The 26,785-nt window shown below is 42.8% G+C and overlaps 1 protein-coding gene across 2 annotated transcripts; it reads right to left on the bottom strand.

Moving 5' to 3' along the window:
- Positions 1 to 48: 48 nt before the first annotated feature.
- slc9a7 (solute carrier family 9 member 7) lies at positions 49 to 26,775 on the bottom strand. 2 transcript variants are annotated; one of them, XM_058638570.1, is made up of 18 exons: positions 26,669 to 26,775; positions 22,056 to 22,428; positions 18,692 to 18,894; positions 18,068 to 18,145; positions 15,513 to 15,589; positions 14,386 to 14,498; positions 14,164 to 14,269; positions 13,400 to 13,541; positions 13,207 to 13,312; positions 12,574 to 12,662; positions 12,358 to 12,471; positions 11,935 to 12,046; positions 11,309 to 11,462; positions 9,449 to 9,511; positions 5,293 to 5,356; positions 4,279 to 4,361; positions 3,593 to 3,698; positions 49 to 2,814 (listed from the first exon to the last, which is right to left on the bottom strand). In XM_058638570.1, exons 2-18 carry the CDS (start codon positions 22,348 to 22,350, stop codon positions 2,551 to 2,553), a joined length of 2,169 nt encoding a protein of 722 aa, XP_058494553.1. In that variant the 5' UTR covers positions 22,351 to 22,428; positions 26,669 to 26,775; the 3' UTR covers positions 49 to 2,550. The 2 variants fall into 2 exon arrangements, with proteins under 2 accessions (XP_058494553.1, XP_058494554.1); XM_058638571.1 differs by lacking the exon at positions 9,449 to 9,511.
- Between the last annotated feature and the right edge of the window lie 10 nt (positions 26,776 to 26,785).

Genomic DNA, 26,785 nt, shown 5'->3' on the forward strand with positions numbered 1-26,785 from the left:
ACTGGGGACATTAAGGTGTCCTAAAACTGCAGACAAACCACACCCATGTGGATCATGATTGGACGTTTTTTATTGACATGTTTTCTGTTGACATGCAAACTGCGAGACAGATCCATGTCCTGACAGCAGCTGCTCCTGGAGACAACTGTGTCCACACGTGGACGGACGGGCTGCGGCTTGCGTTTCTCAGCTCCAGACAGATAGACAAGGAGAGACAGAGACACACAGAACATGGTCCCACGTGTGTCCTCTCCTCGAGGTCAAGTTTCAAACTCTGCTCCTTCCTCCAGTCTCTCTGTTTTAAAGTCGCCTCTCCTTGTTTTTGTCCACAAAGTCAAAGCAAACATCGCTGTCGTCACTTTGTCCCACACATGTGGACAAATAGAGTGTCTTCTGTCCTTGGACTGTGTGGACTTCACTGCAGGAGGAAAGAGGCCAGAGACACAGTGAAGAGGGGAAAGCGCGAGGGGTCTTTATCGCAGAGGAACGTAAACATGTGAAATAGTTGGAGACAAAATTTGATAAATGTTTGTCCTTAGACGGAAAATCACTCAGTGTGTTTACATCAACACTTCAACTAAGACAGACAGACAACTTACAGAGACTGAGGACAAAATTGTCCGTGAACGTGTGACACTGCCTCAGTAGGTGGCCCTGTATTTCACTATTGATAGAGACAGACAGTGAGACGGATGGTGAGATGGACAGTGAGACAAATTAGATGGACATGTCTCTTGTGGTTGTCGTGTTGTCTGAAGATGACGTCCCCTAACAGTGCTGCAGTTTAGACATGGTCTCCTTCTACTTCAGGGACAAAGAGCGGCGAGGACATTGTGGACAAGTCTGACTCTAGTCTGACTAAAGTGTTTACATGCAGGAGTAATCAGACTATGAATCACATGATCCAGGTATGTTAGTCTGACTAACACGAGCTGGACTAACGAGTTTTTAGCGTAAACAAACTGAGTGACTTTCAGTTTCTACAGAACTTAAGGTTTGTTTTTTACGTGGTTAATGTTAGCTACTTATGTTATTGCTAGGTTTGCTAACTAGCAAGCTAATCTAGTTACATTTCATGCATAAAAACAGTGCAGCGACATGTCCATAGGGGCCAGTAACATGTGTGTATATGACACGCAAAAAAAGAAATTAAGCGTTTTCGTTTCGTTTCATAAATGCGATTTATTCTACGTATGTCGCACATGGAGTTTGAATGAGTTGATGACTTGGAACTGCAACTTCAGGGGGCGCTGCTGCGATTTAAAAACACTACTCGTAACTGGGAAAATATCTCGCACAAATTCTGCAAAAATTTGGTCCAGGAAAAGTTGCATAGTGTGGCTTTAATTTACACTTCCATTTAAATGACATGTTCAGATTAACCAGAATATGGTCATACAATAATCAGATTATGACGATTCTAATCTGTCTTAATCTGATTATTAAAGTCCTGACACACGAAGTAGACAGGACTAAATCCTTGTTCACACGTGTTCATGATCAGGTTACTCTGAAATCCAACCTGAGGGAAGTTTTAGGGAGCTGGCCGTTAGCACCACGCTAGCTCATCCTGAGGCGCGCTGCTAAAACAACATTATTTCATAAACTAGTGCCACACACGGAGCTAAGTACGTCTTCGGGCTGATCCAAAATAGTGAAAACAAGGGGGGTGTTCTCTGAAGACACGCTGTTACCTGTGAAACACGGATGCTCTGAAAACACCCCCATTAGCACTTGGTACTTTCCTCCTGATGAAATTAACCATAGACTGTATGAAATCGAATATTCTTATGTTGGGTGTAAGGTATGTAAGGTTAAAATTGATGTAACCCATTGGTTAATAATAAATGGGTGCGTTTTTCTCATACCTACTGTTGCTGACTATTGTTCTCTGTAACATTCCACATTACAAAATAAGTAATGAAAGTATGTATGATTCGTGCTGATATTGTATTAGATCGATATCGGTATCAGCCAATACTCAAGGCTGCAATATCCCAGGAACGAGGATTATTGGACTTACATGATCAATGCAAACAAAGCAGAAGGACATCCTCTCAGGTCTGTGAAGCCACTCACTCATTCTTACATACTGCTCCTTTAACAGCAGTGAAACACACATACTGTAAATGTGTTGTTTTTTTTACCTAAATGTTTTGAAAAATGGTTTTTGTGACACATGAATGAAAACATGTGAGTGACTGAAGCGTCATGGATCAATCGTGTGATTGATTCTACCTCCTCCCCGTTCTTCTTCTCTGGTTTGGAGGACATTTCTTTGTCTCTCTGTTGTCGCAGAGTTAAAACCATCGCAAGGTCACATGACTTCCTCTCTGCGATGAGGATGAAATGATCCTCCGGCTCCACCCTCAGGTCTGGAGGAGCTCAGCTCCGTCGCTCTGACTCCTCCCCTCCTGTCTCCTCCACGTCAGGACTGGACGCTCCGCCCACAGGAAGTAGAGAGAGCTGAGGGTGCAGCGGTGGTGGCGGTGGTGTGGGGTCAGGTCAGGTCAGCGATGTAGGTGGTGCAGGCGGGGGAGGAGGGCGGAGTCAGAGATGATCCTCCATGGGGAAAACGAGGCGCGTGCCGCGGCTCAGCAGATCCTGCTCGCGGGAGTCCAGTTCACGCTCCAGCGCCTCCTCTGAGGTGCTGCCGCTCCGCTTCCCGTTCACGCTCCAGTCCGAGCCGCCAGCCGCGTCAGCCCCGCCTCCAGACGCCCCGTTGGCTGTGATGGCCGTGTCACCGAAGGTGTAGGTCAGGTCGCCGTCATTACGGATGAGGTCGGCATCGTGATCTCCGAGCTGCTCGTGGTTCTGAAGACACAAAGATGAGAGAGGGAGAGAGGAAAGAGAGAGAGGGCGCGAGAGAGAGAGAGGAGAGAGAGAGAGAGACAGAGAGAGAGAGAGAGAGACAGACAGAGGAGAGAGAGAGAGAGAGACAGAGAGAGAGAGAGAGAGAGATAGACAGACAGACAGACGAGAGAGAGAGAGAGAGCAAGAAAGGAGAGAGAGACAGAGAGGGTGGGGTTCAAATATCCTTAAATGTAAAGTTAGGTTAAAGTTAATTCAGCTAAAATTATCAAACTTTTTTAACAGAATTAACCAACAATTGTTCATCTCTTTCACTCCTTTCCCTCCTCCTCTCTCCTCTCCCTCCTCCTCTCTCCTCTCCCTCCTCTGTGTCTAACACTCAGAGCAGTTCTTTGTTTTGTAGTGAATTAATCTTCACCCTGTCATCTGTTCCCTGCTGAAGGCCTCACTGCTTCACAATGAGAGGGTGATTATGATTCTGAACAAACCAGCTTTGGTTTAAATACGAGAAAAAACTCAGGAGAGCTAGTTTAGTGAGTTTGTGTGTGTGTGATCACTGAAAACTCCATTTTCAAACACATTCATGTGGATGTGACCTGATTTTCATCACAATCTATTCTTTACAGAAACACACAGTGAATGGATTTTCCACAGTCTGTGTGTGAGAGAGAGAGAGAGAGAGAGAGAGAGAGAGAGAGAGAGAGAGAGAGAGAGAGAGAGAGAGAGAGAGAGAGAGCATGGATTTGTGTCAGGGCACTTTGTGACTGTGTGTTCCACTGACCTCGTACGCCCGGGGGCTGGTGAGGCAGCTGGCCAGAGGAGCACAGTATCCGGGCAGAGTGGAGGTGAGAGGAGGTCCACTGTGGGTCAGGATGGGCTTCAGGTAACTGCACGGTGATTTAAGGACTAACGTCTGAGAAGCTCGTCTCAATAACAGTGTTTTAAAAAGAGTTTAAAGTCAATGCGCTGCTGCATTAGGGCATCATGTTAGTCCACAATTAGCATGAGATGACAGACTTTTTCAACAGAAAACTGAAGTTTGTGAACCACTCACTCTCCCACACCAAAGTCCATAGAGAAAATCAGTGATTTTAACATCACAGCACACAGGAGTTGTTGATCCACTGCTGCCTCCATCACTAAGTTCTAATGTCTTATTTTGTTAATTCGGCTTTTGAAATATTTAATTTAGACTTAACTCAGTGACACAAAGTGACACTGCTGCTCACAAGGCGAGCCAGCAGCTCCTGTGCCCCCACCAGCTAAAATCACTGATTTTCTCTATGAGGTTTGGTGTGGGACAGTGAAGGAGAAACCGAAATAACGTCTAAAATCTTGTTATTTCTTGTGTCTCTGCTGGCAGCCATGTTCTCACTGAGAGCAGCAGGCTGGTTCTCAGCAGCAGGGGGCGCTCACAGCACAGTCCGTCACGTTGAAAACAGACACATGAAAGCATGAAAAGGATACTTGTGATCAAAGGAGTACCAGAGTCTGAAGAGCCAGGCGCTCTCCTGCTTGGTTTTACTCTGACCTTCACCCTGAGCTCCGTCCTGGACATACAACAAAAACACAGACACATTCATCAGATGATCCCAGATTATATCAGGCTAAAATAATCCTGTTCATTCATGTCCAGCTAAAGAACCTCTGATGACTCATGTGTTCATTTTAACTGGAACGTCAACATCAGTGTGTCCAATGATCAGCACTCATCTGATCACATGACTGATCTGAGAGAGTGTGTGTGTGTGTGATTCTTGCAAGAAGAGAATTATAGTTTTTATCAGATTTAATTCTCTATTTTATAGAAACGTATTGTTTTCTCTTTTTCTGTCCAGTTCATTTTTGTTGAAATAAAATGTTTCCAAGTTTGAACGATTCTTTTGTTTTTTAATATAAAGCACGGTGACGGTGTTTATGTGTCTTCCATGTTTTTGTAACTTTTTTGTTCATTTTAAATTTGTTTTTTAACATTACGCCTTTTTTATACTAATATCTTTTGTAACGTGACAACATTTTGTAAAATATAATACTATATTTTTTTCCATAACAGTATTACATTTTTTGGTCATTTTTTGATAAACTTATGTTAAACTGCAACATGATTAAATTTTTTGGCATTTTTAAAAAGAATCTGTACTGTAGATTTACTTATTTGGTAAAACATTTGACAAAAATTTGAACATTAATAACATGTTTTTGTTATATATGTTTGACTTTTTTTTTATCATGGTTCTGATCGTAGTGCATCTTTGCACTACGATCTGAAAGTGTAAAAACACTGATGTGTTGATAATAAACAGGAGCAGAAAAACAGAAAAGTAAAAACCACACAAGGACCAGTTCTTCTTCTTCTTTTTCTTCTTCTTCTTTCACTGTCCGTCACAGGAAGTTGACTCTCAATAAACTGCCTCATTTGCATATCCTCCTCACTCTTGCTGACACTGAAAAGCTTGAGTGTTAGAGTTTGTGGATCCTCACCCCCTGAAGGACCTGGAAGTTGTCTCCACAGAACTGCAGGTCCTGATCCGCGTCCACACCCACCCTGAGACGCACAGAGACAACAAAGGACAACTTTAACATTCATGTCAGGGCCCACCCATGGGTCTCCATGGAGACCAGTGGAGAAGACTTCCACTCTGTGCTGAGTCAGCATTCCCCGTTAAAAAGTGCAGTGTCATCAGAAGTCAGAGTGAATAAAGTATGAGGGTTAAGGGGAAACTTAAGGGAACCTGTGAGTGTTGGTAGGTAAAGTTTCCCTTAAGTTCCCTCAAATTTTTGAAAGCAGGCCTGTTACCATGGTTACACTTTAATATCTACATGTTTAACCACACTGGAGGAGATGCAGACTTGCATCACTGCTGTGAGGTCATGTAACCTGATGTTGACTGTGACTCGTGAGGTCATGTGACCTGATGTTGACTGTCGTGCGTGAGGTCATGTAACCTGATGTTGACTATGACGCTGAGGTCATGTGACCTGATGTTGACTGTCGTGCGTGAGGTCATGTAACCTGATGTTGACTATGACGCTGAGGTCATGTGACCTGATGTTGACTGTGACGCGTGAGGTCATGTGACCTGCTGTTGACTGTGACGTGTGAGGTCATGTGACCTGACATTGACTGTGACGTGTGAGGTCACGTGACCTGACGTTGACTGTCGTGCGTGAGGTCACGTGACCTGACGTTGATTGTCGTGCGTGAGGTTATGTGACCTGACGTTGATTGTCGTGCGTGAGGTCATGTGACCTTAAGTTTACTGTTGTGCGTGAGGTCATGTGACCTGACGTTGACTGTGGCGCGTGACTGTCATGCCTGAGGTCATGTGACCTGACGTTGACTGTGGCGCATGAGGTCATGTGACCTGACGTTGACTGTGGCGCGTGACTGTCATGCGTGAGGTCATGTAACCTGACGTTGACTGTGGCGCATGAGGTCATGTGACCTGACGTTGACTGTGGCGCGTGACTGTCATGCGTGAGGTCATGTGACCTGACGTTGACTGTGGCGCATGAGGTCATGTGACCTGACGTTGACTGTGGCGCGTGACTGTCATGCGTGAGGTCATGTGACCTGACGTTGACTGTGGCGCATGAGGTCATGTGACCTGACGTTGACTGTGGCGCGTGACTGTCATGCGTGAGGTCATGTGACCTGACGTTGACTGTGGCGCATGAGGTCATGTGACCTGTTGTTGACTGTGGCGCGTGAGGTCATGTGACCTGACGTTGACTGCCGTGCGTGAGGTCATGTGACCTGACGTTGACTGTGGCGCGTGACTGTCATGCGTGAGGTCATGTGACCTGACGTTGACTGTGGCGCGTGAGGTCATGTGACCTGACGTTGACTGCCGTGCGTGAGGTCATGTGACCTGACGTCGACTGTGGCGCGTGACTGTCATGCGTGAGGTCATTTGACCTGACGTTGACTGTGGCACGTGAGGTCATGTGACCTGACGTTGACTGTGGGGCGTGAGGTCATGTGACCTGACATTGACTGTGACGTGTGAGGTCACGTGACCTGACGTTGACTGTCGTGCGTGAGGTCATGTGACCTTAAGTTTACTGTCGTGCGTGAGGTCACGTGACCTGATGTTGACTGCGGTGCGTGAGGTCATGTGACCTGACGTTGACTGCCGTGCGTGACGTCATGTGACCTGACGTTGACTGTGGCGCGTGACTGTCATGCGTGAGGTCATGTGACCTGACGTTGACTGTGGCGCATGAGGTCATGTGACCTGACATTGACTGTGGCGCGTGACTGTCATGCGTGAGGTCATGTGACCTGACGTTGACTGTGGCGCATGAGGTCATGTGACCTGTTGTTGACTGTGGCGCGTGAGGTCATGTGACCTGACGTTGACTGCCGTGCGTGAGGTCATGTGACCTGACGTTGACTGTGGCGCGTGAGGTCATGTGACCTGACGTTGACTGCCGTGCGTGAGGTCATGTGACCTGACGTTGACTGTGGCGCGTGACTGTCATGCGTGAGGTCATGTGACCTGACGTTGACTGTGGCGCGTGAGGTCATGTGACCTGACGTTGACTGCCGTGCGTGAGGTCATGTGACCTGACGTCGACTGTGGCGCGTGAGGTCATGTGACCTGACGTTGACTGTGGCGCGTGAGGTCATGTGACCTGACATTGACTGTGACGTGTGAGGTCACGTGACCTGACGTTGACTGTCGTGCGTGAGGTCATGTGACCTTAAGTTTACTGTCGTGCGTGAGGTCACGTGACCTGATGTTGACTGCAGTGCGTGAGGTCATGTGACCTGACGTTGACTGCCGTGCGTGACGTCATGTGACCTGACGTTGACTGCCGTGCGTGACGTCATGTGACCTGACGTTGACTGTGGCGCGTGACTGTCATGCGTGAGGTCATGTGACCTGACGTTGACTGTGGCGCATGAGGTCATGTGACCTGACGTTGACTGTGGCGCGTGACTGTCATGCGTGATGTCATGTGACCTGACGTTGACTGTGGCGCATGAGGTCATGTGACCTGACGTTGACTGTGGCGCGTGACTGTCATGCGTGAGGTCATGTGACCTGACGTTGACTGTGGCGCATGAGGTCATGTGACCTGACGTTGACTGTGGCGCGTGAGGTCATGTGACCTGACGTTGACTGTCGTGCGTGAGGTCACATGACCTGACGTTGACTGTCGTGCGTGAGGTCACGTGACCTGACGTTGATTGTCGTGCGTGAGGTCATGTGTCCTGACGTTTACTGTCGTGCGTGAGGTCATGTGACCTTAAGTTTACTGTCGTGCGTGAGGTCACGTGACCTGATGTTGACTGCGGTGCGTGAGGTCATGTGACCTGACGTTGACTGCCGTGCGTGACGTCATGTGACCTGACGTTGACTGTGGGGCGTGACTGTCATGCATGAGGTCATGTGACCTGACGTTGACTGTGGCGCGTGACTGTCATGCGTGAGGTCATGTGACCTGACGTTGACTGTGGCGCATGAGGTCATGTGACCTGACGTTGACTGTGGCGCGTGAGGTCATGTGACCTGACGTTGACTGCCGTGCGTGAGGTCATGTGACCTGACGTTGACTGTGGCGCGTGACTGTCATGCGTGAGGTCATGTGACCTGACGTTGACTGTGGCACGTGAGGTCATGTGACCTGGCGTTGACTGTCGTGCGTGAAGTCATGTTACCTGACGTTGACCATGGCGCGTGAGGTCATGTGACCTGACGTTGACTGTGGCGCGTGACTGTCGTGCGTGAGGTCATGTGACCTGACGTTGACTGTGGCGCGTGACTGTCGTGCGTGAGGTCATGTGACCTGACGTTGACTGTGGCGCGTGACTGTCGTGCGTGAGGTCATGTGACCTGGCGTTGACTGTCGTGCGTGAGGTCATGTTACCTGACGTTGACTGTGGTGCGTGACTGTCATGTGACCTGACGTTGACCATGGCGCGTGAGGTCATGTGACCTGACGTTGACTGTGGCGCGTGACTGTCGTGCGTGAGGTCATGTGACCTGACGTTGACTGTGGCGCGTGACTGTCGTGCGTGAGGTCATGTGACCTGACGTTGACTGTGGCGCGTGACTGTCGTGCGTGAGGTCATGTGACCTGGCGTTGACTGTCGTGCGTGAGGTCATGTTACCTGACGTTGACTGTGGTGCGTGACTGTCATGCGTGAGGTCATGTGACCTGACGTTGACTGTGGCACGTGACTGTCGTGCGTGAGGTCATGTGATCTGAAAGTTGAGTGTCGTGTGTGAGGTCATGTGATCTGATGTCGACTGTGTCTGTTCACACTGAAGACAGACGTCACATGTGAGTGTGGCGAGTTTTTATTTCACACATGTTTGTTGAGCAGCTTCTGGGAAAAACACAGAGGGCGAGTTTGTTCTTCACACCCTGGTGACAGAAGCACAGGATTTCACATCATCCAGAGAAAATGTGTGTGAGTGGAGCTCCTGAGAGTTTCTCCTCAGGATGAAATCAATCACAGAACATTTCCAGAATATGACGTCACACTGTGATACTGGGAAACCTTTTCCTCAGCAAAGAGAGTTTCCTTCACCAGAAAAACACAAGTAAACAGAGAGAAGAAGAGAAGAGAGAAACACACACTTTCACCACCAACACCAGTGAAAACCACTGTCACATACGACACCTGAAGTACTGCCTCTGTCCGAGCGTACGCCGCTGTTCCTGCACAGCTGAGCTTTGTCCAACTCTGACACACACACACACACACACACACACACACACCTGTGTGATTTACCTGTGTGTAAAGCACTCACTCTCCCACACCAAACCCCATAGAGAAAATCAGTTATTTTAGCTGGCAGGGACACAGAAGCTGCTGGTCTACTGCTGCCTCGTGTGGTCATTTTGTGTCACTGAGTTAAGTCTACATTAAATATTTCAAAAGCCTAATTAACAAAATAAGACATTTGAACTTAGTGATGGAGGCAGCAGTGGATCAACAACTCCTGTGTGCTGTGATGTTGAAATCACTGATTTTCTCTATGGGGTTTGGTGTGGGAGAGTGAGTGCTTTACAAACTTTAGTTTCCTGTTGGAAAAGTCTGTCTAACAGTGAAATAAAGACATGAACATGTGATGTAGATATCACAGACTTAAACTGATGTAGATTTTATTAACCAAGTCTTTTTTTTAAGTTACCAGATTTTAACTCATGTAAATATTTCTAATGCAAAATAAACTTACTAGTAAAATAATAACTTTTCATGTTCTGCTTCTTCTCCACTTGGAGTTAAAGTTGTAAAATGTCAGCACATGAAACCAGAAACCAGAATCACAGAGAGGCACACGGCTGATTTAAGCCTGACATGTGCACCACATGGCCCGGTTACCATGGTGACGGGTTCACAGGGAGATTTTAGCAGCGCTCTAAACCTCCACAGAAAAAAAACAACAACCCAAAAACAACAAAACAATAGTTTCTGCTCTGCCTGAGGAGGCAGCGCACATATTAAAGAGAGCCTGTTGACACACACACACACACACACACACACACACACACACACACACACACACACACAAACACACTCTCTCACATACACACAGACATAATCCGCTTTATGGTGACAAATAACAGCTCCCAGTGCATCATGGTCTAAAATAAGTCAGGCTGTCAGAGTGAAACAGCAGCAGAAACATCAGTAACAAATGTTATTATCAGTGTTGTTACTGTTATTATCACTGTTACTGTTATTACTGTTAATGTTATTACTGTTGTTACTGTTATTATTGTTACTACTGTTACTGTTGTTACTGTTACTATTATTACTGTTACTACTGTAACTGTTATAATTACTGTAATTACTGTTAATGTTATTACTGTTACTGTTGTTACTGTTGTTACTGTTATTAGTTTTATTGCTGTTACTTTTATTACTGTCACTTTTATTACCTTTATTACTGTTACTATTATTATTACTGTTACTGTTCTTACTTTTATTACGTTATTACAGTCACTGTTATTACTGTTACTACTGTTAGGAATGTTACTGTTATTACTGTTGTTACTGTTGCTGTTTCTGTTGTTTCTGCTTCTATTGTTTCTGCTGTTACTGTTTCCGTTTCTGCTGTTTCTGTTTCTGTTGTTGCGACTGATTCAGTCATAATTTAACAGACAGCAGAGCGAGATTATTGAGCTGTTTTCTAACAGGAAGTGCTTGTGCTCTTCAAACTCAAACTGGAGTCTCAGTTACTTTTAGAGTAGTGAACAACAACAGACCTATCGCAGACCTCCAGCACCATCTGCTGGATGAATTCCAAAACACCACGTGGAGCGCAAACAAGTGAGGGAGCGCAAAAAAAAAAAAAATAATAATTCTGATCATTGCAAACAAAAAGCATATTTTCAAACAAAAATAATTTAATATTTTTGAATGATTAAATTGATATTTTATTTGTGTATTTTTGATTTTGTGGATAATTTTTGTTTTTGCTCGATTCATAAAGTCAAAATATCGACACAAATCTAATTCCATAGTTCTGTTTACCTGATGTGTAACCATGACAACATGGGTGTGGTCCCTCCCCCAAACACCCATACAGTGAAGAAGACGATGAGGAGGGTGGTGGTGAACATCATCTGTCGGGCATAAGTGGCCGTGTCACGAATCGCTAAAGCAAACGCCATGGCTCCTCTCAAACCTGCAGAGAAACATCATCATAATACAAATATATCAATGATAATACAAATATATCAATAATAACATTTTCAGCTTCTTAAATGTGAATATTTTCTACTTTTTTTGCACCTCTGCAAACACTGATCAATATTTGTACACATTTTATGAACCAAACAACTCATCGATTAGCTCATTATTAGTCAGTCTTTTGATATGCAGAATAGGTCATTATTTGGCAATAGGTCTATTGATTGATATTTATAATAGCTCATTATTTGGTAGTCAGTTCACTGGTGGATGTGTAGAATAGCTCAGTATTTGGCAGTCAGTCTTTTGATATGTAGAATAGCTCATTATTTGGCAGTCAGTCTCTTCTTCTTCCAGCTTGTGTCTTTAGAGGTTGCCACAGCAGATCATCTGTCTCCATCTTGTCTCTTCCCACTGACAGAATTCTACACTCTAATTAAATATAATTAAAGTTCATTCTTTCATACCTGCAAACATCATCATGTGCTGGAAGTTTCCCTTGATCTTGTGTCTTCGTCCGAGGTTGAGGAGGAAGGACAGAGGGTAGATGTTCAAAGCTCTGCCGATGAATATGGACAACTGACCACAGCTCAGGAAGGTTTGACTGGACAAGTTACAGCTGGACTGTCTGTCATCTGACAATTAACCACACATCTGTCCAACTGTCCACTGACAGGTGACCTACCTAGGACACCAGCGTGAGCAGAGACCACTTTGACATTGACGAGGGACAGGTGCTGTTATATTCTTCATTTACTCTGATTTGACTGTTTTCATTTAAACTACAACAGTGTTTCAGTGACGACCTTCGTCTTCTTCCTTTGTGTGGTTGTGTTTATGAAACAGAAACATCTATGTTTGAATGATGTTGAACAATAATAAAAGGATACAAAAGCCCCGATGATGAAGATGGGGCTGAAGATGTGATTCTGGAAGGTGAACAGAGCCAAGCCCATGTAGGAGAAGATGAAGTTCTCAGCCAGGAAGTGAAGAACCTCAAAGAGCTGCAGAGAAAACACAGAGGCTTCAGGCTGAGTGTGGACCTCTAGAGCTCATCCCAACCAACACACAGTTACCACTTACTGTTTAGTCACAGATGTGATTACCTGCTTGGTTCTCTTCGTTGACTCCTCAGACAGATTATTGTGCGTGTAGTGAGCCTGAGTGATTCCACAGAAGAGCACGGCCACCACACCTGTGACAGACAGAGAGAAGCAAAATTCCAAACAACTCTACACAACATACATACTAACCCTATCTATATCTGGTTGGATGAATAGTTGGATGAATGGATAGTTGACACTCTGATGGTTCAGCTTCCACATGCTCGTGCTGAACATCGACAAATCCGGTGAAGTACTGGAAGTAAACGAGCCGCCATTGCTGCAGTGGCGTATCCCTGCAGTATACGCGCGATTGAATGGGAGCTGAGAGCTAAGAAGTGTACATTTCTACTTTTACCTGTACTTACCTTTGGATAAGTACAGGTTTGGATAAAAACTGAATGTGAACTACACAAAGCTTTACCTCATGAAGGGTGCCCCTGTCTGCGGCCGTATGCTCTAAATGGATTCCCTGGGCGTGCAGAGGACCACGATGTTCGCCAGAAGTGGATCAAAAATATTTACAGTGGGGACTTTGTTCCAAACAGCAACAGCACGATAACGGTTGTTTCCTTCCTGTCACTGTGAACGTGTGTGTGTGTGTGTGTGTGTGTGTGTGTGTGAGACGTCACTCACCTGTGAACCCACAGGCCTCTGCTAACAGGAAGTTGCTCCAGGACATGAGGAAGAAGAGCGCCGTCTCCAGCAGAGGGAAACAGTGAAGTTTGGTGAACTTGGTGACGTTGAAACGTTGAGTTAAAGAACAACATGTTGAAACACGATGAATCTGTACCAATGATGCCTGCTTTTATTTTGAAAGGAAGGATATGAGAGCGGTGACGACTCCTGAGGCGGCTCCCATCACAAACGAGCCACTGAAAATCCCCAGAAAAACTCCTACAGATTTAAAAAACGCTGCAGCATCAAACATGTGAGTGTTTGCGCCACTGGGCTGGTACGCAACGATGGACCTGCAAACACACAACACACATACAACACACACAACACAGAGATTACAGTGAGTTACATGAAGCAGCCTGAAGAAAAGTAGTGGGATTCAGGAGATTATTGTGAAAATGGTGAAAATACGCCTTCATTTTTGTTTTCTTTGTTAAACAGTGTGAATGTGCAGGGATTTTTGTGCATAATCTACCTTTATTTGGTCTGAATCTTTTAGAAAACTTACGTCTGTAATTAAATAAACAAAAAACTCCAGAAAAATCACGATACAATATTATCACCATATTGCGATATACTAAGTACTTTCTGATGGCCCTTTAAAATAAATCACTTTGACTGTACGTTAGTGATGAACATCACAATAATGGAAATGAACCACATAACATTATACGTTATCAAATATATAATAACATAAACGTACAATTTCCTTTTTCTGTTATGAATGTATTTAATCCCTTATATTTATGGTAACATCTGTTTTATTTCAAATAAAACTGATCTGCATCTGGTTTCAAATTTAACAAAACTGTGTTTGCAGGTCTGCCAGTAGAGGGAGTCAGAGAGCTGTGTGCTGCACACAGCTCTCTATGGAATTTGTTGTGGGAGAGTGAGTGGTTTGTTCTTGTGACTTACGAGGACAGAACGATGGCGACTGCGTCGTTCATAACACTTTCTCCAAACAGCAGAGCATAAAGGTCACCGTCTGCATGGAGCTCATTGAAAATGGCCAACACTGTCACTGAAACACAGGATGAAAAACAAATATAGACTTTTATATATTATGTTGAAACACAGCGGTATAATAATTATAATAATTATAATTATAATGTTGCAGTTGTGAAGTGAAGATCAAACCTGGATCGGTGGCAGAAATGACGGCACCAAAGAAGAGACAGTCAGTGTAGTAGAACTTGTCCGACAGCTGACCGACCAGTTGCATCAGTTTGACCACACCGTACATGAGATTACTGCAGGTCAACACACACTTTCATCACCCTCACATGAAACAAAATCATTCAAGTTCAAGTTGACTTTTTACCTCATGGTTTTGACTTTCACTCTCGTGGTTTTGACTTTTTACCTCATGGTTTTGACTTTCACTCTCGTGGTTTTGACTTTCACTCTCGTGGTTTTGACTTTTTACCTCATGGTTTTGACTTTCACTCTCGTGGTTTTGACTTTTTACCTCATGGTTTTGACTTTTTACCTCATGGGTTTGACTTTCACTCTCGTGGTTTTGACTTTTTACCTCATGGTTTTGACTTTCACTCACGTGGTTTTGACTTTTTACCTCATGGTTTTGACTTTCACTCTCGTGGTTTTGACTTTTTACCTCATGGGTTTGACTTTTTACCCCATGTGTTTGACTTTTTACCTCATGGTTTTGACTTTCACTCTCGTGGTTTTGACTTTTTACCTCATGGGTTTGACTTTTTACCTCATGGTTTTGACTTTCACTCTCGGGGGTGTGACTTTTTACCTCATGGTTTTGACTTTCACTCTCGTGGTTTTGACTTTTTACCTCATGGTTTTGACTTTTTACCTCATGGGTTTGACTTTTTACCTCATGGGTTTGACTTTCACTCTCGTGGTTTTGACTTTTTACCTCATGGTTTTGACTTTCACTCACGTGGTTTTGACTTTTTACCTCATGGTTTTGACTTTCACTCTCGTGGTTTTGACTTTTTACCTCATGGGTTTGACTTTTTACCCCATGGGTTTGACTTTTTACCTCATGGTTTTGACTTTCACTCTCGTGGTTTTGACTTTTTACCTCATGGTTTTGACTTTTTACCTCATGGGTTTGACTTTTTACCTCATGGGTTTGACTTTTTACATCATGGGTTTGACTACTTGGTCTCACAATTTCTATTTTTAAATCATAATTAAACATTGTATCTTAAAAAACATTCTTCAGATTGTATTTTCTCTTTATCTGATAAGACAGAATAGTTTTTGTGACAATGACGACGACGACTCACCCGATAACAAAACATGAGATGGCCGTGCCGAGGAAAGCGTACGTGATGATGGAACCCAGATTTCTGAAGAAGTGTCTCTGCAAAAAAGACAAAAAAGTTCTTGTTCAAGTTTGTGTTTGTTAGTTTTCAAGTGTACAACGTCATTTTTAAACTGACCGAATTTTATCTACTAATGTTTGTCACATAAAACATTAGTAACATTATGAGTAATGTATTTCCTGAATCCAAAATCATGTTATTATTTATGGCTGTGTGTGTGTGTGTGTTGTTGTTGAACTGGTTGCACAAGAATGATGAAGTAAAACTGCTGCTGCAGCTGCTGCTGCTTCCTGAGCATGAAGTGACTTTGACCCAGAGAGAAAAACACATGAATATTCCTTTAAAAGTGTGTCAGTGAGTTACAGAGGTTTACATTAAAAACTTATTTCCTCTTTTGAAGGGCACACACCTTATATTGACATTATCACAGCTGTTAAATCCCTTAAGGTTTTTTTTCTCTGTCCACAAAAAAACACATCATAATCATATAGTCATAATCATGATGAGAATAATGACAATAAAATTAAAACAACAAATTCATTAAAAGCAATTAAAAAAAACTAAAACATGATTTAAATACGAAAATACACTGATTTTGAAGTTTAATTGAACTCACTTTTCTCCCTGATTGTTTACATGTTTTTATTTGTTCATTTAAAGTAAAACTGAGTATTTCAGTGAGACAAACGTCAGCAGAATCTCAGAATGTTGGATAAATGTGTTTAAAAACTAAAACTACGCTTCACTTATGGATCATGTGACTCAGTTTATTTTCCTTGATGTGGATTTGAATGACCTTTAAAAGTTATTTTTCTTTCAAATATATATTTACAAACACACGTTTAAAAGTGTGCATTTATCAGAGACAAAAGAAAAAGTCCCGTCTGTCCCCACCACCACTTCCTGTTTCCTGAGTTCTGTTGTCTGACTCAGCAAATTCCCCCCTCACAGATTTGCTGACACTGAAATAAAATTATCAAGATTTCAAAAAACGGTTTTTAGTTTTTTAAGTTACAGTAACAGAAAACACAGGATTTGGACTGTGAATTATTTAAACTACGCTCAGTAAATACTGTCTTTTAGGCTAACTGTTGGCTAACTGTTAGCTAACAGATTTCCATACAAAGATGGCTGCCACTGTACAAACGCTGCTACTTTAACGTTAATTTCACTTCTCTCCTGATTATAAATCCGTCGTACACATTATCGTACTGTGCCATTTTTATCCATAAAATTGGGAGTTTTGATGTAAACGGACAGTTAGCTAACAGCATGAATACGTTAGCCTAATGTTAGCAGAGGAAACACTGAAGATAACGTTACAACAAACATCATCAAAATGTTGTGATTATCTGGACCATCTTCGTTAAACGGAGCTGAAATCATCACAAAAACATGCAGCACCCCCTTTGTGGCACTTCAGAGTCACATTACATTACATGTCATTTAGCTTTTATCCAAAGTGACTTACAAGGTAATTGAGTACAATCAGCCAGGGGTGGAGTCGAACTTGCGACCATGATGTCTTTGGCACACAGGGTACCGGTCTTAACCACTGAGCCACTCCACCCCCAGTGTAAATCAGTAGGGCTGTATCTTGTCGAGTTAGACCACTCAAATCACTCATGAAAGTCAAAAACATAAGTATAATGGACATTTACATATACTGAGAGTTTTATCACGATGTGTACGACAAACGACACAGAGCCATTCAGGCTACTGTAGAAGCAAGATGGGCGCCTCTATAAAGCATGGCCCTTGCCTAAAGGAAACAAAGCTCTTAGTCTGCGTTTTATTTACATCAGAGCTGCAGGGACCTCACGTATCCTGCGCTAACCATTGTTAGCAACACCCGTCAATAACATCGTTCTACGTGATATTTGGTTCATACAAACATCGTAGAAACAGGTTTACAGTTTCAAATTAACCAGTTCTTTGTGTACGACCGATTTATCGTGAAACAAATATGACAAAAATCGAATTAACGGTAAAGGTGGCAGCCATTTTAGAATCCTAACTCAGGGTGTGTGTGAGGTGGCTCCGAGTTTCCGAGCTGGAAATCCGAGTTCAGGGATGACCTCGGAAGTTCCAAATTCCGACTACAAATAGAACGCAGAATTACACTAAGTCTACAAAACACATTTTCATTTTAAAGTGATTCTACACTGGAAAACAAAGAGTACATTTTTGCCAATAAATAAAAGTTTTCAAGCAATAATAATAACATAGTTAAAGCACAGATCCAGGACAATGATTCCCAGAATTACTCTGATCTGTTGCTTCACAACAATGAAAAGCAGGAACAGCTCATATTGTCTGCATCAGCCGTTTTTTTTTCTTAGCCGGAGAGGAAATGAAAGACATCTGCTCTGGACTTCCCCCTCAAGAGCAGCTACTTATGTTCTACAAAGAACTGACTGCTCTCACACCATGACCAATCACAGCGCTGCTGCTCCTCTGTCCACTGTGACAGCAGTCAGTGTCACCTGTCACACACACACACACACACAGCTCACCTTCTTTAGGCTGTAGCCTGCATGGAAGATGATAGGAGGCAGCAGAATGTTGAAAAACACTTCAGGGTCAAAGGTCACCTGGGAAAGAAAGAAATTGACATCAGAAATGGACTCAGACTCTGCTTTATCTCAGTGTTACACAGGAAACTGAAGTTTGTAAACCCCTCACTCTCCCACACCAAAGTCCATAGAGAAAATCAGTGATGTGATTTTAGCCCACAGGGCCACAGGAGCTGCTGGTCCTCTGCTGCCTCGTGTGGTCACTTTGTGTCACTGAGGTCAATCTGAACAAAGGGTTTCAAACACTGAAGTGACAAAATAAGACATTTGAACTTAGTGATGGAGGCAGCAGTGGATCAACAACTCCTGTGTGTGTGATGTTAAAATCACTGATTTTCTCTATGGACTTTGGTGTGGGAGAGTGAGTGGTTTACAAACTTCAGTTTCCTGTGGGAAAAGTCTGTCTGACAGTGAGATAAAGACGTCAACATGTGACGTAGATATCGCAGACTTAAACTGATGCAGATTTTATTGTCCTCTGTGTCTCAGGCTGGTCCTCAGCAGCAGGGGGCGCTGACAGCACAGTCCAGGCATCAAATAAACACCTGATCTGTCCTCCGTTACCTTGCGCAGCATGTCATTCTGCTCCACGTTGTGAATCTCTCCAGAGTTGATCTCTCCTTTGATGGTGTACTCAAAGAACTTGCCGCTGACGTTGAGCAGCAGAGTGCTGGTGGGTCGTTCCTTCATAGAACAGCTGGGCGGCGTCTTGTTGTGGTAGCTGGTGGCGGGAATGCCGTATCGCAGAATCACACCGACAAGCAAACCTAAGGACATCAGAGAGAGAAAGAGGACCACGTTAATGTTACAAAATGGCCGACTCATATAGTTACCCCTCTCATGAGCATCATGAGGAGTTTATGGCTGTAGAAGAAGAAGAAGAAGAGAACTTTCACTTTCCATATCTGTCACTTATTCAACCATTTAACAATGCCAGTCCTGAGAAGCTGACATCACAGACGTGTGACAGTGAATGACAAGTATATGAGTGCAGAGCTCTTTTTCTCTGCTTCTTGGTATCCATCCATCTTCTATCACTTTATCCTCCACGTGAGGGCCACAGAGGGCGCTGTGTCAATCTCAGCTGACATAGGGCAAGAGGCAGAGTCACAACCTGGACAAACACCCATTCACATTCACACCTGTGGTCAATTTACAGTGCCTAATTTACCAAATCCCCATATTGCATGTTTTTGGACCGACACAAACACACACACACACACACACACACACACACAAGGAGAATATGCAGACTGACCGGGTCAAGAACCCAGGTCTTCTTGCTGCAAAGGCAAGAGTGTTGACCACTACACCACCCGCGTGGCCCATCATACTTCCACCTAAAATCAAGAGTCTCTCGCTGCCTCTGCTGTCATGGTGAACACCCTCGTCACCTCCCGTATGGACTACAGAAACTCTCTCCTCCACCCTCCTTAATTAACTCCCATCCATAAGGCACCTCCCTCTGTTCTGCAGCATCTCCTCTGACTCTCACACCCCATAATAATCTCACTCCTCCTTTACCTCGACCTCAGAGTGTGAGTCTGTGATGGGACTTGAGCATCCGAAGACGTGATCAATGAGAGAAACAGCGTCACAGTTGTGCCGAGTCATGTTCAGCTGAAACATCCACACCAGAGTCTGGTGTTTTTCTTCTCAGCTTATCAGACAGATCCATCAGTCACATGAGTCACTCATTAACTACAGGTCTCACATCACAAACACACAGACTTTGATTTGTTTTCTTGTTAAAAAAACAAACTGTTCTCTAGTCTGGGTCAAACTCACGCACATGAATCATTTAACGTGTTAAACAATCTCGACAGAAACAGCACTTGAAATATGAAATATGAATGTTTGTGAGAAGGATGCTCTCCCACACCAAAGTCCATAGATAAAATCACTGATTTTAACATCACAGCACACAGGCGTTGTTGATTCACTGCTGCCTCCATCACTAAGTTCAAATGTCTTATTTTGTACTATTCTGCATTTAAATTAATTTGTTCAGCTTTACGTCAGTGACACAAGTAGACCAGCAGCTCCTGTGTGCTGTGATGTTAAAATCACTGATTTTCTCAATGGACTTTGGTGTGGTAGAGTGAGTGGTTTACAAACTTCTGTTTCCTGTTGGAAAAGTCTGTTAAAAGCAAACATGTGACATAGATATTGCAGTCTTTTGTTAAGGGGTTAAAATCAGGTTAGAAGCTCATACAAAACACAGTTCAGACATCTTGAATTGTCCCTTTAAAGGAAGTAAAAAAGAGTGAAAAGTCTCAAGCGTAACAATAATAAAATTAGGAAACTTCATGTTTACTTATGCTTGACAAATATAATCATGTCGAGATGTTGTCAAAATGTAGGAAACATGAGGCAGATATTTGTTACTTTACTGCGTGAAAAAATTCTCACAAATACGACATTTGTGCACTTTTCTAAAAACCTTGTGGACAAAATGAAAACAGAATAAAACAGAAAAATAGGTTGTTTCATTACAAAGACATCTTACAAACAGAAAAAAATAACACGACTTCCTGTGTTTTGAGGGCTGACAGTAGAAGGCGTAATGTTTATTAAATGTACCTGCTAATGCTAACACACAATGTCATATCAACATAAAACTAAAATGATCGTCAGTCACAATGTTATTGCCATGATCGCCGGTCGTGCTGTTATTGTGATGATTGTTAGTCACATTGTTATTGCGATGATCGTCAGTCACGTTGTTATTGCGATGATCGCCAGTTCCGTTTTTATTGTCATGATCGTCGGTCATGTTGTTATCGTGATGATCGTCAGTCACATTGTTATTGCGATGATCATCGTTCACATTGTTATTGCGATGATCGTCGGTCAAGTTGTTACTGCGATGATCGTCTGTCACTCTGTTATTGCGATGATCGTCGGTCACATTGTTATTGCAATGATCATCAAGTCACGTTGTTATTGCCACGATTGTCGATCACTTTGTTATTGCGATGATCGTCGGTCACGTTGTTATTGCGATGATCATCAAGTCACGTTGTTATTGCCACGATTGTCGGTCACGTTGTTATTGAGATGATCGTCAGTCACGTTGTTATTGCGATGATCGTCAGTTCCGTTGTTATTGCGATGATCATCAAGTCACGTTGTTATTGCCATGATTGTCGGTCACGTTGTTATCGTGATGATTGTCAGTCACATCGCTATTGCCATGATCATCAACGTCTGATTTAAACTCATTTTGGTCAGAAACAAATCGTAGTAGTTTTTCTTTATTATCCACTGTTTTATGTTAACATAACAAGGATCGTAAATCGATCTGCAACCTGTACATGTTAAATTTTTAGTTGGACTTTAAACAATTCTGAACTCGGAAAATCTCGCCAGCCCCAACATGGGGATTCCAAGATGCTACTTTTAGCATTATTAGTGATTCCGACATATTGGTTTCACAGTAAATCCGTACACATAGTTCTGTTTCATTTTTAACTGTAGACGAGATGTTTTTTTTGTGTGATAAAATACCATGTTGAGCATTGCTAACGACTGGTAATGCTAACAATGGCTAAACCGAGAAAAGTTCCGTCACTCCCAGTTCCGACCTGCGGTAAATGGAACGCAGTGTGAGCGTTGGTGAGATATGCAGCTTTTTAAGTCACTTACATGGAAAAATTTACGATTTTCACTATTTACGATTATCGCGATACTGGATATTCACCACTATTTACTGATTTAATCACGATATGCGATGAAATCGCGCCGTTTGGTGAGGTCAGTGGATCAGCTGAAGCTTCTAGAAGGCGAAGCTGTGCCAGAAAAACAGTGCGTTCACATGTGTGAGAGCCAGCAGAACCGGAATCATGCAGAGGCTGCGGGTGAAAGTGAAGGTGATGACGTCATCACACCGACGGGGACCGAGCGAGCGAGCGAGCGCGTGTCTCACCGTAAATCATCGCCAGCCCGGTCTCGTGGAGGAAGCGGACGCGGCGGTGCTTGAAGAGCCAGATGGTGAGGATGGTGGCGGTGAGCAGCATGATGAAGGTCAGCAGATTGACGCTGTCCTGACGGTGACTCTCCTCCGCCTCCTTCTCCGTGGTCAGCTCCTCCATGGCGGCTCCTTCCTCCTCCGCCGTCAGAGCCTGCAGCTGCTGCAGGAGCACGAGCAGGAGCACGAGCAGCGAGGAGGAGGAGGAGGACAGCAGGAGAGACATCTTCATCATCTTCATCAACCTCAACATCAGTCAGTGTGAGGAGTCTGCTGCGGCTGCTGCAACACACACTCACTCTCACACACACACACACACTCAGCTGATCCACTGCGCGCACACACAGACACACACAGAGACAGAGACACACACACACACACACACACACACACACACACCGGACAGTTCAACCTTTTAAAGGTACACTGCGTAAAAAACACTAACGTGTGAGGAAGCAGCTCGTGTTCGATATGACACGATATTAACGTTTCCTGTGACTTTGTGAAAAAATACACTTAGAAATAGATCTTTTATAAAGGTATGCAAACTTAAATGGGCGGAGCCTCCTTTCCACACTCAAAGATGAACCAATGTGACAACAATGAGTCACAAGACCCAAAAAGTCCAGGTTACAAAAACATGTCCATTGATACAAAATGTAGTTAAATTGCAAAAAAAAAAAGTGTTAATGTGACAAAAATGATTTTACCAAAACATTGACAAAATGTCACATGACCAAGCAAAGTCACAAAATGTAGTTTCATTTCTTATTCTACAACATTATAAAATGTCCTCTGGGGTTTTGAAATGTGCTTATGGATAAAATTTTAATTAAATAAATAAATACTCCAGGGTGAGACAGATCACAGTGCTGTGGATCTCCACCTGCTGAGTCATGATCCCGAGGTTCTGATGACTGTGCACTTTGTTTTTTGTGTGCCTGCTCTTCAGAAATAGGAAAGTCTCGAGGTCTGTGCTCCAACGTTTAAAACAGGAAAAGAAGGAGGAAAAGAAATCCTGTTTGGATAAAGTGGAGGGTGTTTATACCACAGGGCATAGGTAGGGGGCGCTGAGGGGGCAAGGTGAAATATTTACATCATGACAATCAAAGATTATTTTGACTTCTGTTCCAGGAAACGTCAGAGTAGGTTCTATATTCAAACACATTTAAAATAAAGATGATTGTATGAAACTTTGTCAAATAAACTAAGACTTGACTCTTTATTCACACTTGTGTTGCTTTATATTAATTTTACGACACTGAAGCCAAAGCCACGTGTTTCATATCCTGGAATGAAATGAATGTATTAAATATTTAACTACGGGCCTAAAGGTGAACACACACACATCCACACCCACAGGGTGGATCCTTGGACATGTGCGGGGGGTGGGGGGTGGGGGGCGTGTCAGGGCCACAGAACAGGTTATTCCAGCCCTGCTTTGTAACACTTTGGTTTCATGTTGATGTTACTGTTATTGTACAGTCATGTGATCATCACTGTGATCAGTGAAGCAGCTGCTGTAACGCTTTTATAATATTATAATCCATCAAACTTTATCTTCTGTAAAGAAGTTTTGGAATAGTATAGGAATTTTCTGCCATGATTATTCTGACCAAAATTATTTAACAAATGCACCAAAATGTTACTTTTAACAATGTCCAAATCTGCTTTTAACTATGAAAATGTCTCAAAAACATTTACAGTTTTCATCATTTATTTATATTCATTCATTCATTCATATTTTTGTCAGAACTCCAACTTCATTTGGTACATATCTATAAATGTTCACAGCATATAATACAATATGGATTAAAAGACTGACTTTTCCAACAGGAAACTGCTGTTTGTAAACCACTCACTCTCCCACACCAAAGTCCACAGAGAAAATCAGTGATTTTAAAGGTGACATCGAATGCTTGTATCACACATATATGTTAGTTATGGAGGTCTACTTTCATATATTAACTTGTTTTCATGGTTAAAAACCTACTAGTCGCTGCAAACAAGCCGATCAAAATATCTCCTCACTGATGCTCTCGTCAGCCGCGCTGTTTCAGACCAAAATCACACCCCCAGAACGTGGACTGTGTTGTGATTGGCCAGCCAACGAGAGCTTTCCCACTGTCCTGTGATTGGCCAGGTACCTGGAAGTGACTGGTAATTGGTAGGCCAGCTCTCAGATACACAGCTCCCCCTCTGGCACGGTGGATGCTCTGCATCTCAGCAGCTACAACGAGAGTAGTTCTTCTTCTTCTGCGGTTGAATGTACGCAACCGGATGTGCCCGGACTAGTGCCCGCACCAGGAGGCGCTACGGTGGTGAGAGGAGTGGTGAGGGATTCTGATGACAACATCAAATTACGGAAGGGCCGATCCGCTTCGCAGAGCCCAGGAAAACAATAAAACCCTATTTTCTCAGCAGTGGCTGAACTGTTTGTTCTGAAACTTTAGGGTTTCATAAACGAGGTAATGACGCAGATACACACACAAACGCAGCGTTAATTGGAGCTTCCAGTCTATGTCGCCTTTAACATCACAGCACACAGGAGTTGTTGATCCACTGCTGCCTCCATCACTTAGTTCAAATGTCTTATTTTTTAAAATCTGCTTTTGAAATCCTTTGTTCAGATTGACCACAGTGACACAAAGTGACCACACGAGGCAGCAGTAGACCAGCAGCTCCTATGTCCCCGCGAGCTAAAATCACTGATTTTCACTATGTACTTTGGTGTGGGGGCCACACGGTGGTGTAGTGGTTAGCACTCTCGCCTTGCAGCGAGAAGACCCGGGTTCAAGCCCCGGTTGGAACAAGGGCCTTTCTGCATGGAGTTTGCATGTTCGCCCCGTGTGTGCGTGGGTTCTCTCCGGGTTCTCCGGCTTCCTCCCACAGTCCAAAAACATGCAATGTGGGGATTAGGTAAATTGGACACTCTAAATTGACCACAGGAGTGAGTGTGAGAGTGAATGGTTGTTTGTCTCTATCTGTGTGTGGCCCTGTGATGGACTGGCGAACTGTCCAGGGTGTACCCCGCCTATCGCCCGATGTAGCTGAGATTGGCACAGCACCCCCTGCGACCCTCTGGCAGAGGATAAAGTGGTAGATGATGACTGATGACTGACTTTGGTGTGGGAGAGTGAGTGGCTTACAAACTTTAGTTTCCTGATAAAAAGTCTGTCTAACAGTGAAATATTCTTAAGATATCGTAAACTTGAGGTGATGTAGATTTTATTGAAATAGGATGTGAAATCAGATTTCAGAGTGTCCCTCAGAAGAATGATTATCTTTTATTATACAGATTATTTGTGATCAGTCTGGTTTAAATTGTTTCCATATTGTTAGTCATTTTGTATTTTTTTGTGTTTTACTCTGTTCTTTTCAACTATAACTCCAATTCACACCTGTTTCTAAACGTTATATTTGTGTCGAAACACTTGTATCTCATATTCGCATTAATATAATTTAATGTCATCACTTTATTCTTACATTACATTATTTCATCGATACATTTCCTATTGTAAAATTCTGCTTTGTGGTATGATGACGACACCCAGAGGGGCGTGTCCCATGTGTAGATGACGGTGCGTTCAAGTAACTCAAGTAAAAAAGGCATGTCATTTTAATTCTGTATTATTTTGTATAAAACTTTACATTTATGTGGAGGTTTCAAATAATTCAAATTAACTTTCTTCTTTTATCTTTACTGTATTGTGTAAAAAATAATATGTGATTAAAAAAAAATATGATGTCTCTTCTCCACACTCATCTCTCTACTTCTGTGCACAGGAGCGTGTGCATTAAAACAGGTTCTACTAAAATGATAATAAAAGTTGATAAAAGAAGGAGAGGACTAAATAATCACAATAATGGTGGTAATGAAATAAACAAGTCACCATTATAATTATGTGCAGTATTACATGTAATAGACAGACAAATGTACACAACAGGTAGAGCAATAGCAGCAAGATGACTAATAATAATAATAATAATAATAATAATAATGATAATAACAATTTATCGTATAAAATAATTGTAAAAAAGTCATTAGAAGTTTGTCAGACAGGAGAGTTGTATTAATTTGTCTGACATTTAATTTTTTAAATATAGATTTTTGCATTTGGATAATAATGTTTACTTTGAGATATTTATGGTCACCATAGTCTGGATTGAAGTAGTTATGGATTTTTTTTTTCTGTTTTCTGGCAATTCTTGTGTTTATTAATTTATATTATATCAGTGTTTGTAATATTATTAATATCATTTCTACATTTTTGTTGATTTTCTTAACGTGTATTGTCACCTTTTTCTTTTTTAAACATTTAAAATGAGCCATTTTTCTCATTTCCTTTAGATTGGAGTATAAATAATATACATTATGTACCTGCTTCACGACTAATTTAGATAGATACTAATCCCAAAGGAAATTCAAGATGTTTTAACTGTTTATATTATTAATAATGTGTACGTGTTTGTTGTTTTTCTGACCTTGCATTGTTTATTTTTTCTATTTTAAACATTTTGAATTTGAAATATTTCTTTAAATGTAAGTATAAATCTTATAACCTACGTACCTGCTTCACAACAACTCCTTTGTACGATTTGTACTTAAACGCCTCATCATCCACGTGCTGACGTCACCGCGCCCTGCTCTGTGATTGGCTACTGTAAGGACCAGCGCAGAGCTGATT

The sequence above is a fragment of the Solea solea genome, chromosome 9 (genome assembly GCF_958295425.1).
Source record: "Solea solea chromosome 9, fSolSol10.1, whole genome shotgun sequence".
Taxonomy (NCBI): Eukaryota; Metazoa; Chordata; class Actinopteri; order Pleuronectiformes; family Soleidae; genus Solea; species Solea solea.